Source organism: Stegostoma tigrinum, chromosome 1, assembly GCF_030684315.1.
Source record: "Stegostoma tigrinum isolate sSteTig4 chromosome 1, sSteTig4.hap1, whole genome shotgun sequence".
Classification (NCBI taxonomy): Eukaryota; Metazoa; Chordata; class Chondrichthyes; order Orectolobiformes; family Stegostomatidae; genus Stegostoma; species Stegostoma tigrinum.
The window spans coordinates 38389533-38402470 of NC_081354.1; the positions used below are offsets into that span (position 1 = coordinate 38389533).

Genomic DNA, 12938 nt, shown 5'->3' on the forward strand with positions numbered 1-12938 from the left:
CGATCAAAATAAATAAATCACACTAAATAAATTTGTTTATATTGCAGATAAGAAACAACATAGGTGCATATTTTTAAATGTGATGCTGGTGCTGACATCCAATCCCAAACTCCATCAATCCACCGTTAGAAATTTGGGAAATGATAAAAACTCAACGGTACAAATGGTAAATTAAGTCTGCGTTTCTCAGAAGTGGATGTTGGATCGATCAGGATAACAAAAAAAAAGTATGAAAAAAATAACATTTTTCGAGAAGCGGGGAAATGCTTCAGAAATTCCCTTAACGCCGTACAGAGACAGTGACAGGGGCAAAGAGAGCTTTGTTAGCGGAACAATCTTCCTTGACGTGAATCTCAAATCACAACGAGATGCGCAAGGAAAAAAAACCGGAAAACAATTAAAATAATCTACTATACTTCGGGGGGGGGGGGGGAGTCACATATCTTTCATCGTACACACAACCAAGAGGGGAAAGAAATCACCACAACCCAGCAAAGAGGTGGGCAAGATGGGCCGCTGGTGCCCATCAGATGCGAGCCGTACTCCCATTACCAAAGCATCGATACTTGCGATTATTTGCCCACTGTTCATACCTGTTGCGTCCTTTCTGCCGGGTTCTTCATGACCGCTTGTCTGAAGTTATTATCCACGTAAGACGCCATGGTTCCGACCTCGACCCGGTGCGGGCCTATAAAATAATAGGGCCTCGAGTCGACTCGAGCCTCCCTTTACGGCAGCGCTACTTTCCTAATTCTCGGAGGGGAGAGACGCCTGGGAATGTCTGCACTCAGAGCGCAGGCCCGAGATCGGCCTCAAGTAGCTGGAGCAACCCCAAAGACGTCACCGCGATCAGAAGCTTCTGTCGGCTTCTGGAATGTGAACGCCAACTCGGAGCTGCCCTGACAACCACAACCGTCCGCGCGGCACCCGCCGCTCCCACTCTGTACAAAGCAACGACTCTTCGCAGTAATACCCGATTCTATCCAGCTCCTTGGGATGCTTCATAATCCATCGGATTATTTTTATAATTAAACCACAAATAATTTCGCCTCGTTGTCTTGTCCTGGACAGCTTCGGGAATAATCCAGAAAATAACAAGTGCTTTCTAAATGCGTTGTCTAATCAAAGCGCTGTTTAAATGTCGATGTCAAATTATTTCGTTGTTGTTTAATTTCAATCAGATACGAACGACCTGCACTGGACCCTTTGTTTCATCACAAAGTGAAAATCTCCTGGAAACAGAAAGGAGATGGAGGAGGGACGAAAACTAATGACAACTAAACTCTCGCTAAAAGCTCGGCCAAAAACTCTCTACCGCCTCCTCACTCAGATCATCCAGAAAAAAATGGTGCCTTAATTTGTTGTCTCCTCCCAAAGCAGCCAAGGGGCAACGAGAAAGAACATACAGCACATGCCATAAAGATGACAGGATGTATCACGAGGTGCTGTGGTGTGACTATATCTAACCATGGAATCGTTAAAATTAAAAGTGCAAAAGTCGAACGAGAAGAGGGCAGACACGTTCATGCTTCTCGCCAAGGGTTAAACTCAGCGTTATCGTTATGAAAACAGCGGGTTTCAACATGTTCCATTTGTTTACGAAGTTTATATATATAAATGAAATTACAAAAAGCTTATTTTTAAAAATACAAATAGCCAAACTGTTAGTGAAATTCAGAAATAATGAATTAAGAGGAATGAGTGTGGCACTATCAACAATGATGTTACGGTTCTAAGGAAAATCCATGCTCCAGACCACAAGGGGGCACAGGTTCAAGGTGAGAGGGGCAAGTTTTTCACATAGATGGTGATGGGTGCCTTGAATGTACTGTCAGTGGCGGCGATGAGAGCAGGCACGTTAGTAACGTTTAAGGCGTATCTTGACAAGACACTTGAATGGAAAGTGAAAAGAGGGATAGAAAGCGTTAAGTAACGGGTCCAAATAAGGACTGGAATCGACGCAGGCTTGGTGGGCCAAACGGCCTGATTCTGCGCTGTATTCTATTGTGTAAATGGTTCCGTCACTGAATGTGTTTGTATTTAAATGAGGAACAGAGGCTGTTGCATTCTTGACTTTTTTTTAGAACTCCCAATAGTGAAAAAGAGATAGGTAAACAATTTAGTTGCCAAATTTCATTGAAAATGAAGAAAAAATTAAATAAAATATTTTACTTTAGTCCTTTTTTCTCAATCCAATTTTCATTAAGTTTGCTTTCTGAAACTGATTTAACATAAAGTACAATGTTGTAATGCCAGTTTCTGATTCAGAGCCTGCTTATTGCAGAGGTGTACAGTTGTCTACCTGTTTACAAAACTTCTGTAGTAAATGGGGAAATTTTTGGCTCTTTTCATCTATCATTTGCTATCTATCATAAGAAGTCTACCAGCAATGGTAAAGAATGGTCATTGCCAATCATTTGCTGCTGACTACAAAGTATAATCCTTTACCATACATCATTTCCTACTTTTAAGATAACAAAGTGTGGAGCTGGATGAACACAGCAGGCCAAGCAGCATCTTAGGAGCACAGCTCCACACTTTGTTGTCTTGGATTCTCCAGCATCTGCGGTTCCTACTTTAATTTGTTTTTTTGATGGAAACTCAAAACTGTGAAGCTCCTGTTCTCGATTAAAAACAAAAAGAACTACGGATGCTGTAAATCAGCAACATGAGACTGAAGAAAGGAAATAAAACTCTTGATAAAACTGTGCTTGCAAAGAACTAACCTAAAAACATGCAACTGTCTTTTCATTCAGATCCTCCTCTACTCCAAAAAATAGCTAAAAGGTAAAGAGGAAGAATTCCAACACATGCCGTAAAGATGAAAGAATACGTCACAGGATCCTATGGTGTGGCATATTGATCCATGGAAAAGTTAAAGGAAAAAACACAAAAGCTGTTAAGCATGGAAAGAGGAAAGTCTTGTTAATGTTCTGACCAAAGGTTACATCTGAAACTTAAAAAAAGTCTTCATTATAAGTTTATTTCTTTATTTCATTTTCAAAATTATTCATGAGATTTATATATTTTAACAAGATGTTAAAGATATCACTTTTTTCCTTAGTCATATTAAGTTACTTAAAGCTCTTAATATTGTTATTCCACTTTTGTTACTTAGAAAGCAATGGAAACTTTCAAAATAGGAGGCCATTCAAAATATTGTGTTCATATTTTCTCTTTAAAAGAGAAGTGATGCTTTGTCCCACTATACTTACTTTTTATCTATGTATGTGCAAATTCTTCATCTCTATGACTCAATAACTGCAGGTGCTGAAGATCTGAAACAAATAAAAACAGAAATTTCTACAAAAAGATGGCAGGTCTGGCAGCATTTGTGGATAGAAAAGAGAGTTAGCATCGAGGCTAGAGGCCCTTCTTCAGAAGATTAAACCAATACCTTTCCAAATTGAAGTCCATTTTGACCCTATAGATGCTTTTCAGTAACTTCCACCCAATGATACTCTGGTACTATTTCTATATTTAATGAGGATTAGATAAATTGATTTTTAAGAATGGAACTTGATGCACTTTTTAATGAGTGTTGTGTATGTTTAAGAGTACAAAATTAATTACTAATTTAGGACAGATAATTAATAGCTTTGTCTTTTCAGCATCATTATTACACAAATCTTACTGTTTCTATAGATTGTGCAAAGAAAGGACGATCAGGGGCTTAAACAGAAGTTGATGGAAAAGCTCAGCAGTTTTGGCAGCAGCTATGAATATAAAATCTGAGTTAACATTTTGGGTTCGGTGACCCTTCCCCATAACTGATGGTAGCTGGGAAAACATCAATTTATACGCAGAAAATAGGGAGGGGATGGGGTAGGGAGTAAATGGTAGGATAGAGCCTGAAGAGAGAGAACAGCAGTTGGATAGACAAAGGAGGTGATACCATGTGGCTGGAAGGGCGAATTGTTGTTAATAGAGACCGTTAGTGACTAACAGTAAATAGCATGTAATGGCAGGCCACGTGATAACAAGACCTGGTGTTTGGGGTAGGGGGCTAGGACATGGAAGAGTTTAGGCCATAAAATTATTGAACTCCATATTGAATCCGGAGGGCTACAGCGTCCCCAAGGGGTAAATAAGGTCTTGTTCTTCCAGCTTGCATTGAGCTTTGTTGGAACACTGCAACAAGCCAGAGTCAGAGATGTTGGCCAGGGAGCAGGGTGGTGTGTTAAAATGGCAGGCAACATGTAGCTCAGGCTCCTTTTTGCGAGCCAACTTTGCCATCTGGACACAGCATCCAGTTCATCAAAGTTGATTTTACAAGAGGTTTGCCTGACAATTTGAGTACACTGTAAGATCAACAGCGGCATTTGTTGCACAATAGTCCTATTGAATCCAAGGGAAGTAGTAGAGGCTTTGGTAATGGAATTTATTATGTGCTATTATGAGTTGTCGATACACATTCAAGGTCTCATTGCAGCAAAGGAGTGTGATGATAACAACTGCTCCATACATGAGAATGCAAGTTGACTTCCAGAGGTCATTCTTGGCAAACACTCATTACTGTAATTTGTGAAAAATCTGAACTGGCAAGCTGATCCTGCATTGGATCTGCTTATCAAAGGTTATTTTTTGAGAGAGATGGCTATTAGGATAGGGGAAGCACTCAACACAATTGGTAAGGCCAATTTTAGAATACTGTACAATTCTGGTTGCCCTTCAATAGGAAGGATGTTAAACTTGAAAGGGTACAGGAAAGATTTACAAGAAAGTTTGAGTTGTAGAAGGAGGCTAAATAGGCTGGGGTTTTCTTTTCCCTGGAGCATTGGAGGTAATCTTACACAGTTATATAAAATCATGAGGGGCATGGATAGGGTAGATAACCAAGGTCTTTTTCCTGGGCGGGGGAGTTCAAAACTAGAGGGCATACGTTTGAGGTGAGAAGGGCAAGATTTAAAAAGGGGTAATGTTTTCAATCAGATACTGGGGTATATGTGGAACGAACTGCCAGAAGGAGCAGTGGAGGCAGGTGTGATTACAACATTCAAGGGCACATGGATGGCTTGAATATAAAGTTTAGAGGGCTATGGGCCAAATGCTGGCAAATGGGACAAGGCCCGATTTGGATCTGTAGTTAGCATAGATGACTTGGACCGAAGGGTCTGTTTCCGTGCTGTGGGCTTTGACTATGACTATATAAATATTTATACATGGTTGACTAGATACGGTGAGTATTTTTATCCTTTTGTGGATCTGGGAGTGCTGGCAAGGCCAGCGTTTGTTGCTTATCCCTAATTACCCTTGAGAAGGTAGCAGTGAGCTGTGTACTTGAACTTCTGTAATTCATTGAAAATGAAAGGGAGTTCCAGAATGTTCATGCAACAACAGTGAAAGAGCAAATACAGTTTGCAGTCAACATCATATGTGGCTTGGAGGGGAGAGACTTGCAAGTTGGAGTGCTCACATGCATCTAACCTATTTGCTGCCCTTGTCCTTCTAGGTGATGTCATTAGCTTTGAGAGTGAGAAGAAGCCTTAGTAAGTTGTCACAATACATCTCTTATATTGTAACATTGTTGCGACAGTCCATTGTTGATGCCTAGAGTGAATGTTTAAGATAGGGTCTGATCAAATGACAATTTGTTGAGTTTCAAGTGTTGTTGGAGCTCCATTCATTCAGGCAAATAGAGAGAATTTCATCACACTCTTGTCTTATGCCTTGTAAATGGTGAATAGACACTGGGAGACAGGATTCCCAGCATTTGTTCTACTTTTGTAAATGCAATATTTATTTGGCTGGTTCAATTCAGTTTCTAGACACTAGTAATACTACGGACGTTGATCGTGGTGATTCAGTTATGGCAATGTCACTAAATGTCAAGGGAAAATGGTTAGATTCTTCCTTGTTTGAGATGTTCATTACCTTGCACTTGTTGGACTTGAATGCCACTTGCTACTTATCAGTCTGAGTCTGACTGTTGTAGTGCTTACTGCTTTAGTAACAGAAGTTTTGAATGGTGTCAAACATGTGCAATCATCAGTATACTTGCCCACTTCTGACCTTACAATGAAAGAAAGATCACTGATGAAACAGCTGAAGATACTGGGCCGAAGATACTATTACATGGAACTTCTGCAACAGCATCCTGTGACTGAGATTTTTAGTTTCTAATAACCAAAACTACCTTGCTTTGTGCTAGGCCTGACTCCAATCAATGAATACTTTTCCCCTGATTTCTATTTACTTCAATTTTGAAGGAGATTCTCAAGGCTACACATGGTCAAATGCTGCCTTACTGTAAAAGGCCGTCATCCTCACCCCACCTCTAGAATTAGATTCTCTTTTGGATTGAAGTTTTACTGAGGTCAGGAGTTAAGTAGCCCAAGCAGAACTCAAACTGAGCATCAGTGAGTAGGCTATTGATATGGAAGTGCCACGTGATGCACTGCATGTTGCATGTCTCTCAGTCAGTATATCAGTATACCTTTAAGAGACATGCTCATGATATCATCACTGTATCATAGCGTGTGACTGAGGGTACAATGATCTTAGACACTGTCCAAATGGGATCACCTGAAGCATGATGTGCTAATAGAAGTATGCTACCGTGTCGTAAATGAATCACCTAATACTAGCCTAGACGTTGATGTGCTTATAAATGTCATACTTGTCTGTATTAGTGACTTGTAAAAAATATGTTCAAAGTTTCAATACTATATTACCTACACCTTACTTCCATTATGTCAGAAGAGATAACATTACATTGTCATAAGAGATAACAGACATTGCCACAGCAGGTAAAGATACCCCGCTAGAGGCGAAACTCACATTAATTGTTAACAGTGGCAATCATCTATAAAGAATGAGTCCAAGATCTCAGTGGCAGATATTTGAAAACCCAGTGGAAACTCAACTAGATAACAGCCCTGGACATCAGAGTTCGGACACTAAGCGACATCAGTTTCTGAGGGTATGGACAGCCTTGCAGATCTATGTATAGTGCATTGTCTGACCAACAAAAAGATAGATATAGTTCCTACTATCTCTGAGATAATCTGTCGTGGATTAAACTCTACATTCCTTCAACATCCGAGAAATTCCTAAGCATCCCTTTGCTCTAAAAGAAAATGCCTGAAATTAACAATACAATCAAAAACAAGGCTACAAATCTGTGCCAAGTTCTCTGTCTCTCTTTTTAAAAAAAAGAAAACTACATCCTGCAGTTCTAATTTTTTATATGCTGCTAAAGGCATTGCTGTCCTAAAAGAAAATAAGACCATAAGAAAATCATGGGGATAGATCAGTCCCTTGCGCCAGATGGGATATGTCTGAGGTTACTATGGGAAGTGAGGGAAGAGAATGCTGCCCCTTTGGCAACAATCTTTATGTCGTCACTCTCCGCTGGAGTAGTACCAGATGATTGGAGGGTGGCAAATGTCATTCCCTTGTTCAAGAAAGGAAAAAAGGATAATCCTGGGAATGATAGACCAGTCAGCCTTACTTCTGTGATAAAAAAAGTTTGGGGCTGGATGAAGACAGCAGGCCAAGCAGCATTTTAGGAGCACAAAAGCTGATGTTTCGAGCCTAGACCCTTCATCAAGAGTCTAGGCCTGAAACTTCAGCTCTTGTGCTCCTAAGATGCTGCTTGGCCTGCTGTGTTCATCCAGCCCCACACTTTTTTATCTTGGATTCTCCAGCATCTGCAGTTCCCATTATCTCTCCAGTTGTACTTCTGTGGTGGGTGAATTATCAGAGAGGATTCTGAGAGATAGTATTTATGATTATTTGGAAAAGCACAGTTTGATTAGAAATAGCATGGCTTTGTGATGGACAGGTCATGCCTCACAAGCCTTACTGAATTCTTTGAGGATGTGGCAAAACACATTGAAGGCAGAGCTGTGTATATGTGGTGTAAATGGATTTTAGCAAGGCATTTGATAAGCTTCCAAATGGTAGGATTATTCAGAAAGTAAGGAGACATGGGATTCAGGGAAATTTGGCTGTCTGGATACAAAACTAGTTGACCAAAAGAAGATAGAGGGTGATAGTAGATGGAAAGTATTCAACCTGGAACTCAGTGACCAGTGGTGTTCGGCAGGGATCCTTTCTGGGACCTCTGGTCTTTGTGGTCTTCATAGATGACTTAGATGAGATGCAGTGAAAAGTAATAATTTGTATGTGGATGAGAAAGTGGAAGGGTGGGTTAGTAAGCTTGCCAATAACATGTAGGTTGGTGGAGTTATGGACAGCGTGGAGTGCTGTTGTAGGTTGCAATGGGACATTGACAGAATGCAGAGCTGGGCAAAGAAGTGGCAGATGGAATTCAACCAAGAAAAACGTGAAGTAATTCATTTTGGAAGGTTGAATTTAAATGCAGAATACAGGGTTAATGGCAGGATTCTCTGCACTGTGGGGGAACAGAGGGATCTTGGGGTCCACGTCTATAGATCCCTCAAAGTTGCTACCCAAGTTGATAGGGTTCTAAAGGTGGTGTATGGTGTATTGGCTTTCATTGGCAGGGAATTAAGTTTAAGAACCATGAGATTATGCTGCAGCTCTATAAAACTCCGGGTGAGACCACACTTGGAATATTACGTTCAGTTCTGGTCACCTCATTATAGGAAAGATATGGAAGCTTTAAAGAGGGTGCAGAGGAGATTTACCAGGATGCTGGCTGGACTGAAGGGCAGGTCTTACAAGGAGAGGTTGAGGGAGCTAGGGCTTTTTTCATTGGAGCGAAGAAGGATGAGAGGTACTTGATAGGGGTGTACAAGATGATGAGAGGCATAGATAAAGTGGATAGTCAGAGACTTTTTCCCAAGAGCAAAAATGACTATTATGAGGGGGCATAATTTTAAGGTGATTGGAGGAAGGCATAGGGGAGATATCAGAGGTATGTTCTTTACATGGAGAGTGATGGGCACGTGGAATGCACTGCCAGCAGTAGTAGTGGAGTCAGATACCTTAGACTTTTAAGTGACTCTTGGATAGGCACATGGAGGACAGTAAAATGTACAGTATGCAGAGTAGATTGATCTTAGTAGGATAATAGGCCAGCACAACATTGTGGACCGAAGGGCCTGTAATGTCCTATGTTCTTTAAGAAATAGGACCAGAAGTAGGACAGTTTCCCCCTCAAGTCTTCCCCATTCTGTAAGATCATGGTGATCTGCTACAGGCCTCAACTCCTCTCATATGCTACCTCTTCACCGCCTTCAACTCCTTGACACTTCAAAAATCAATCCACCTCCTCTTTAAATGTTTTCAGTGATCTAGCCTCCACAACTCCCTGGGGTAGACAATTCCAGACTTTTCCTACCATCTGAGAGAAGAAGTTGTTTTGCAACTCAATTTTAAATTAACGTCTTTGATTTGATTTTCTTTGATTTAATATTGTCACACATACTGAGATGCAGTGAAAAGTAATAATTTGCATGTTATGCAGACAAATCATGCCTTATATAAGTTTATCAGGTTAATAGAACAGATTGCAGAATATTGTGTTGCAGCTACAGAGAAGCTGTAAGTCTTAAAACTGCAGGGAAGAAGTTGTTCTGAATTCTGTTGATACATGTTTTCAAACTTTTGTATTTTTTTGCTGGTTGGAAAAAGATGGGAAAGTGTATAACTGGGGTGGAAGGGGTCTTTGATTATGTTAGCTGCTTTCCTGAGGCAGGGAAGTCTAGACGGAATCAAAGGAAGGAAGCCTGGTTTTCATGACTGACTGGACTGCATTCACAACTCTCTATACTTTCTTATGGTCTTGGAAACCACAGTTGCCATACCAAGCTGAGACACATCTGGATAGGATGCTTTCTATGGTACATCTACAAAAATTGTCAGAGTCATTCCAGATATGCCAAATTTTCTTATCCTTCTGAGGAATTAGAGATATAGATATGCTTTCTTGACTGTAAAATTGACGTGGATGGACCAGTATAGATTGTTGGTGATATTTGCACATAGAGACTTGTAGCTCTTGACCACATCCACCTCAGCACTATTGACACAGTGACATGTCCTCCATTCCACTTTCTGAAGTTGATAACCAACTCCTTCATTTTGCTGACAGAGAGTTTGTTGTCTTTACACCATGCCACCAATCTGCTTTGCTTTCCTACACTCTGTCTCTCATTGTTTGAGAACCAACACACTACAGTGGTGTCACCAGTAAACTCGCAAATGGAGTTAGAGCAGAGTTTGGCCACATAGTCATGAGTGTATAAAGAGTATAGTAAGGGTCTGAGTACATAGCCCTATGGGCACGGTGTTGAGGATTATTATGAATGTGGTGTTGTTGCCCACCCTTATTGATTTGGGTTTGCAGGTCAGGAAGTCAAGGATCCAGTTGCAGTGTGGGGAACAGAGTCCTAGGTCTCACAATTTGGAAATGAGTTTTGTTAGAATTATGGTGTTGAAGATGGAACTAAAGCCAATAAATAGGAGTCTGATGTAGGTGTCCATGTTATCCAGATGTTGCAGAGATCCGTGTAGGGCCAGCGAGATGACATCTGCCATGGACTGATTGTAAGGCTATGTGAATTATAATGGACCAAGGCAATCTGGGAGGCTGGAGTTAATGTGTGCCATTCTCTAATCTCTCGAAGCATTTCATAATGATGGATATCAGAGCCACCAGATAGTGATCACTGAGACACATTGCCCAAACTTTCTTTGGCACTGGGATGATTCTGGTCTTGTTGAAGCAGGTTGGAACCTTTATATGGTCATAAGGAGAGGTTAAAGCTGTGTACAAATACTCCCACCAGCTGGTCTGAGCAGGGTCTGAGCGCATGGCCCCTTAATCTATAACTCTGCCCCCTAATCCGAGACATACTCACTAATGGAAACACCTTCTCAACATCTACCATGTCAAGCCCCTTTGTTTCAATAAGATAACCCTCATTTTTCTAAACTTCTAATGACTAAAGGCCTGACCTGTTTTGTCATTTTTTCTAAGTCAACTCCTTCTTCCCAGTAATTAGCTTAGTAACTGTCTTGTGAGTTGCCTGCATTGCCAAAATATCCTTTCTTAAAGAACCAGAAGAAGTATAAACAGTTCTCCAGGCACAGCCTCACCAACACACTGTACAGTTGTAACAAGACTTACCTATTGTAAAACTCCAACCATCAACATTAAATGCCAAAATTACATTTGCTCTCGCACCTACATGCTAAGTTTTTGTGTTTTATGTACAAGAACACCCAAATCCCTTTTTTGGAGTCTCTCCCATGTAAATAATAGGCTATTTTTTATTCTTTGTACCAAAGTGCATGACCTCACAACCTGTCATCAACCTACCCCCTTTGCAGAATTCATGTGTCCTGATCACAACACGCCTTCCCACCAGACTTTGTATTGGATTCAAATTTGGATATATTACAGTCTGCCTTCTCCTCCAAGCTATTAATACAAATTGAAAATAATTGAGGCTTTAAGACTGATCCTTGTGACAATCCAATGATTATGTATTTCCAACCTAAAAAAAAATTAATCTGGACTCTGTCTTCTGTGTGCCAACCATTCCTCAATCCATGCTAATACGTTACCCCAGTACAGTGAGCTCCTGTTTTGTGCAACAACCTTTTAAGTGACACCTTATTGAAATCATTCAGGAAACCTAAATGCACTACTGGTTCCTCTTTATCAACTCTGATTGTTATATCCTCAAATAACCCTGGCAAATTTATCAAACATGATTTCCCTTTCACAAACCATGTTGGCTTTATTTGGTTGTGTTAAGCTTTTTCAAAAGTCATATTGTTTCTTTATTAATAATGCTGTCTAGCATTTTCCCACTGCTAGATGTTTTCCTTAACTAGCCTATAGTTTGTTGATTTCTGCTGCCCTCCAATCTTCGAGAACCCTCCTGGAATCTAGTGAGTTAGAACATAGAACATAGAACATAGAACAGTACAGCACAGAACAGGCCCTTCAGCCCACGATGTTGTGCCGACCATTGATCCTCATGTATGCACCCTCAAATTTCTGTGACCGTATGCATGTCCAGCAGTCTCTTAAATGACCCCAATGACCTTGCTTCCACAACTGCTGCTGGCAACGCATTCCATGCTCTCACAACTCTCTGTGTAAAGAACCCGCCTCTGACATCCCCTCTATACTTTCCTCCAACCAGCTTAAAACTATGACCCCTCGTGCTAGCCATTTCTGCCCGTTCTGCAATATTTTGTGCAATGCTATGTCTATCTCTGCAGCCACTTCTTTTAAAACCCCTGGATGCAGGTCATTAACTCCAGGTTACTTGTTTGCCTCTAGTCCCATTAGTTTGTTAAATACTTTGTCCATAGTGATAGAAACTGTTCCAAAACTCACTTCTCATTAGCAACTTTCTTATCTTACATCTTTGAGAAGTTTACAGTGTCTTTTACCATGAAGGTTGATGCAACATATTAGTTTAAATTATTTGCCATTTCTCTCTTCCCAATCCACAGTCGCATCCACTGAATGTCCCCCACACTAATTTTGACAACATTCTTTTGATATACCTTAGAAGCTCTTGAAGTTTATTTTTATATTTAGTGCTGATTTACTTTGATAATATGTTTTCTCCTTTTTTAATTAGGCTTTCAGTCATTTTCTGAAGTTCCAAAAAAAAATCCCAATCCTCTGGTCAACTACTAGTTTTCATCACTTTGTCATATGGTCATAGAGTCATGCAACATAGGAGAGGCCCTTTGCTCCATCAAGTCTGTGCTGACCTAACTATACTAACTATACAGCAATTGGCCCAACACCTTGAATGTTATGACATTTCAAGTGTTCATCCACATACATTTTTAACTTTGTGAATTTTTCCACCTCTACTACTGGCAGCTTATTCCAGATTCCCACTACCCCCTGGGTGAAAAAAGTTCCTCAGGCCCCTTCTAAACCTCTTGGCCTTCACATTACCATCATACCCCCTCACTGTTGATCCTTCAGATAAGGGGAACAGCTACTTCCTATCCATTTTATCCACACTCCT

At 40.5% G+C, this 12938-nt stretch overlaps 1 protein-coding gene across 7 annotated transcripts in view; it reads right to left on the reverse strand.

Annotated features, from left to right (window-relative positions):
* rapgef2b (Rap guanine nucleotide exchange factor 2b) overlaps positions 1-1319 on the reverse strand; it is a 387135-nt gene extending 385816 nt beyond the window's left edge. For 5 of the 7 annotated variants that reach the window (XM_048527035.2, XM_048527046.1, XM_059644742.1 and 2 more), the window contains exon 1: positions 594-1317. In XM_048527035.2, the coding sequence (XP_048382992.1) occupies positions 594-662 (69 nt within the window). In that variant the 5' untranslated portion in view covers positions 663-1317. Of the gene's footprint in view, positions 1-593 lie in introns of all 7 variants that reach the window. The other 2 variants (XM_048527135.2, XM_048527016.1) reach the window with 2 other exon arrangements.
* Between the last annotated feature and the right edge of the window lie 11619 nt (positions 1320-12938).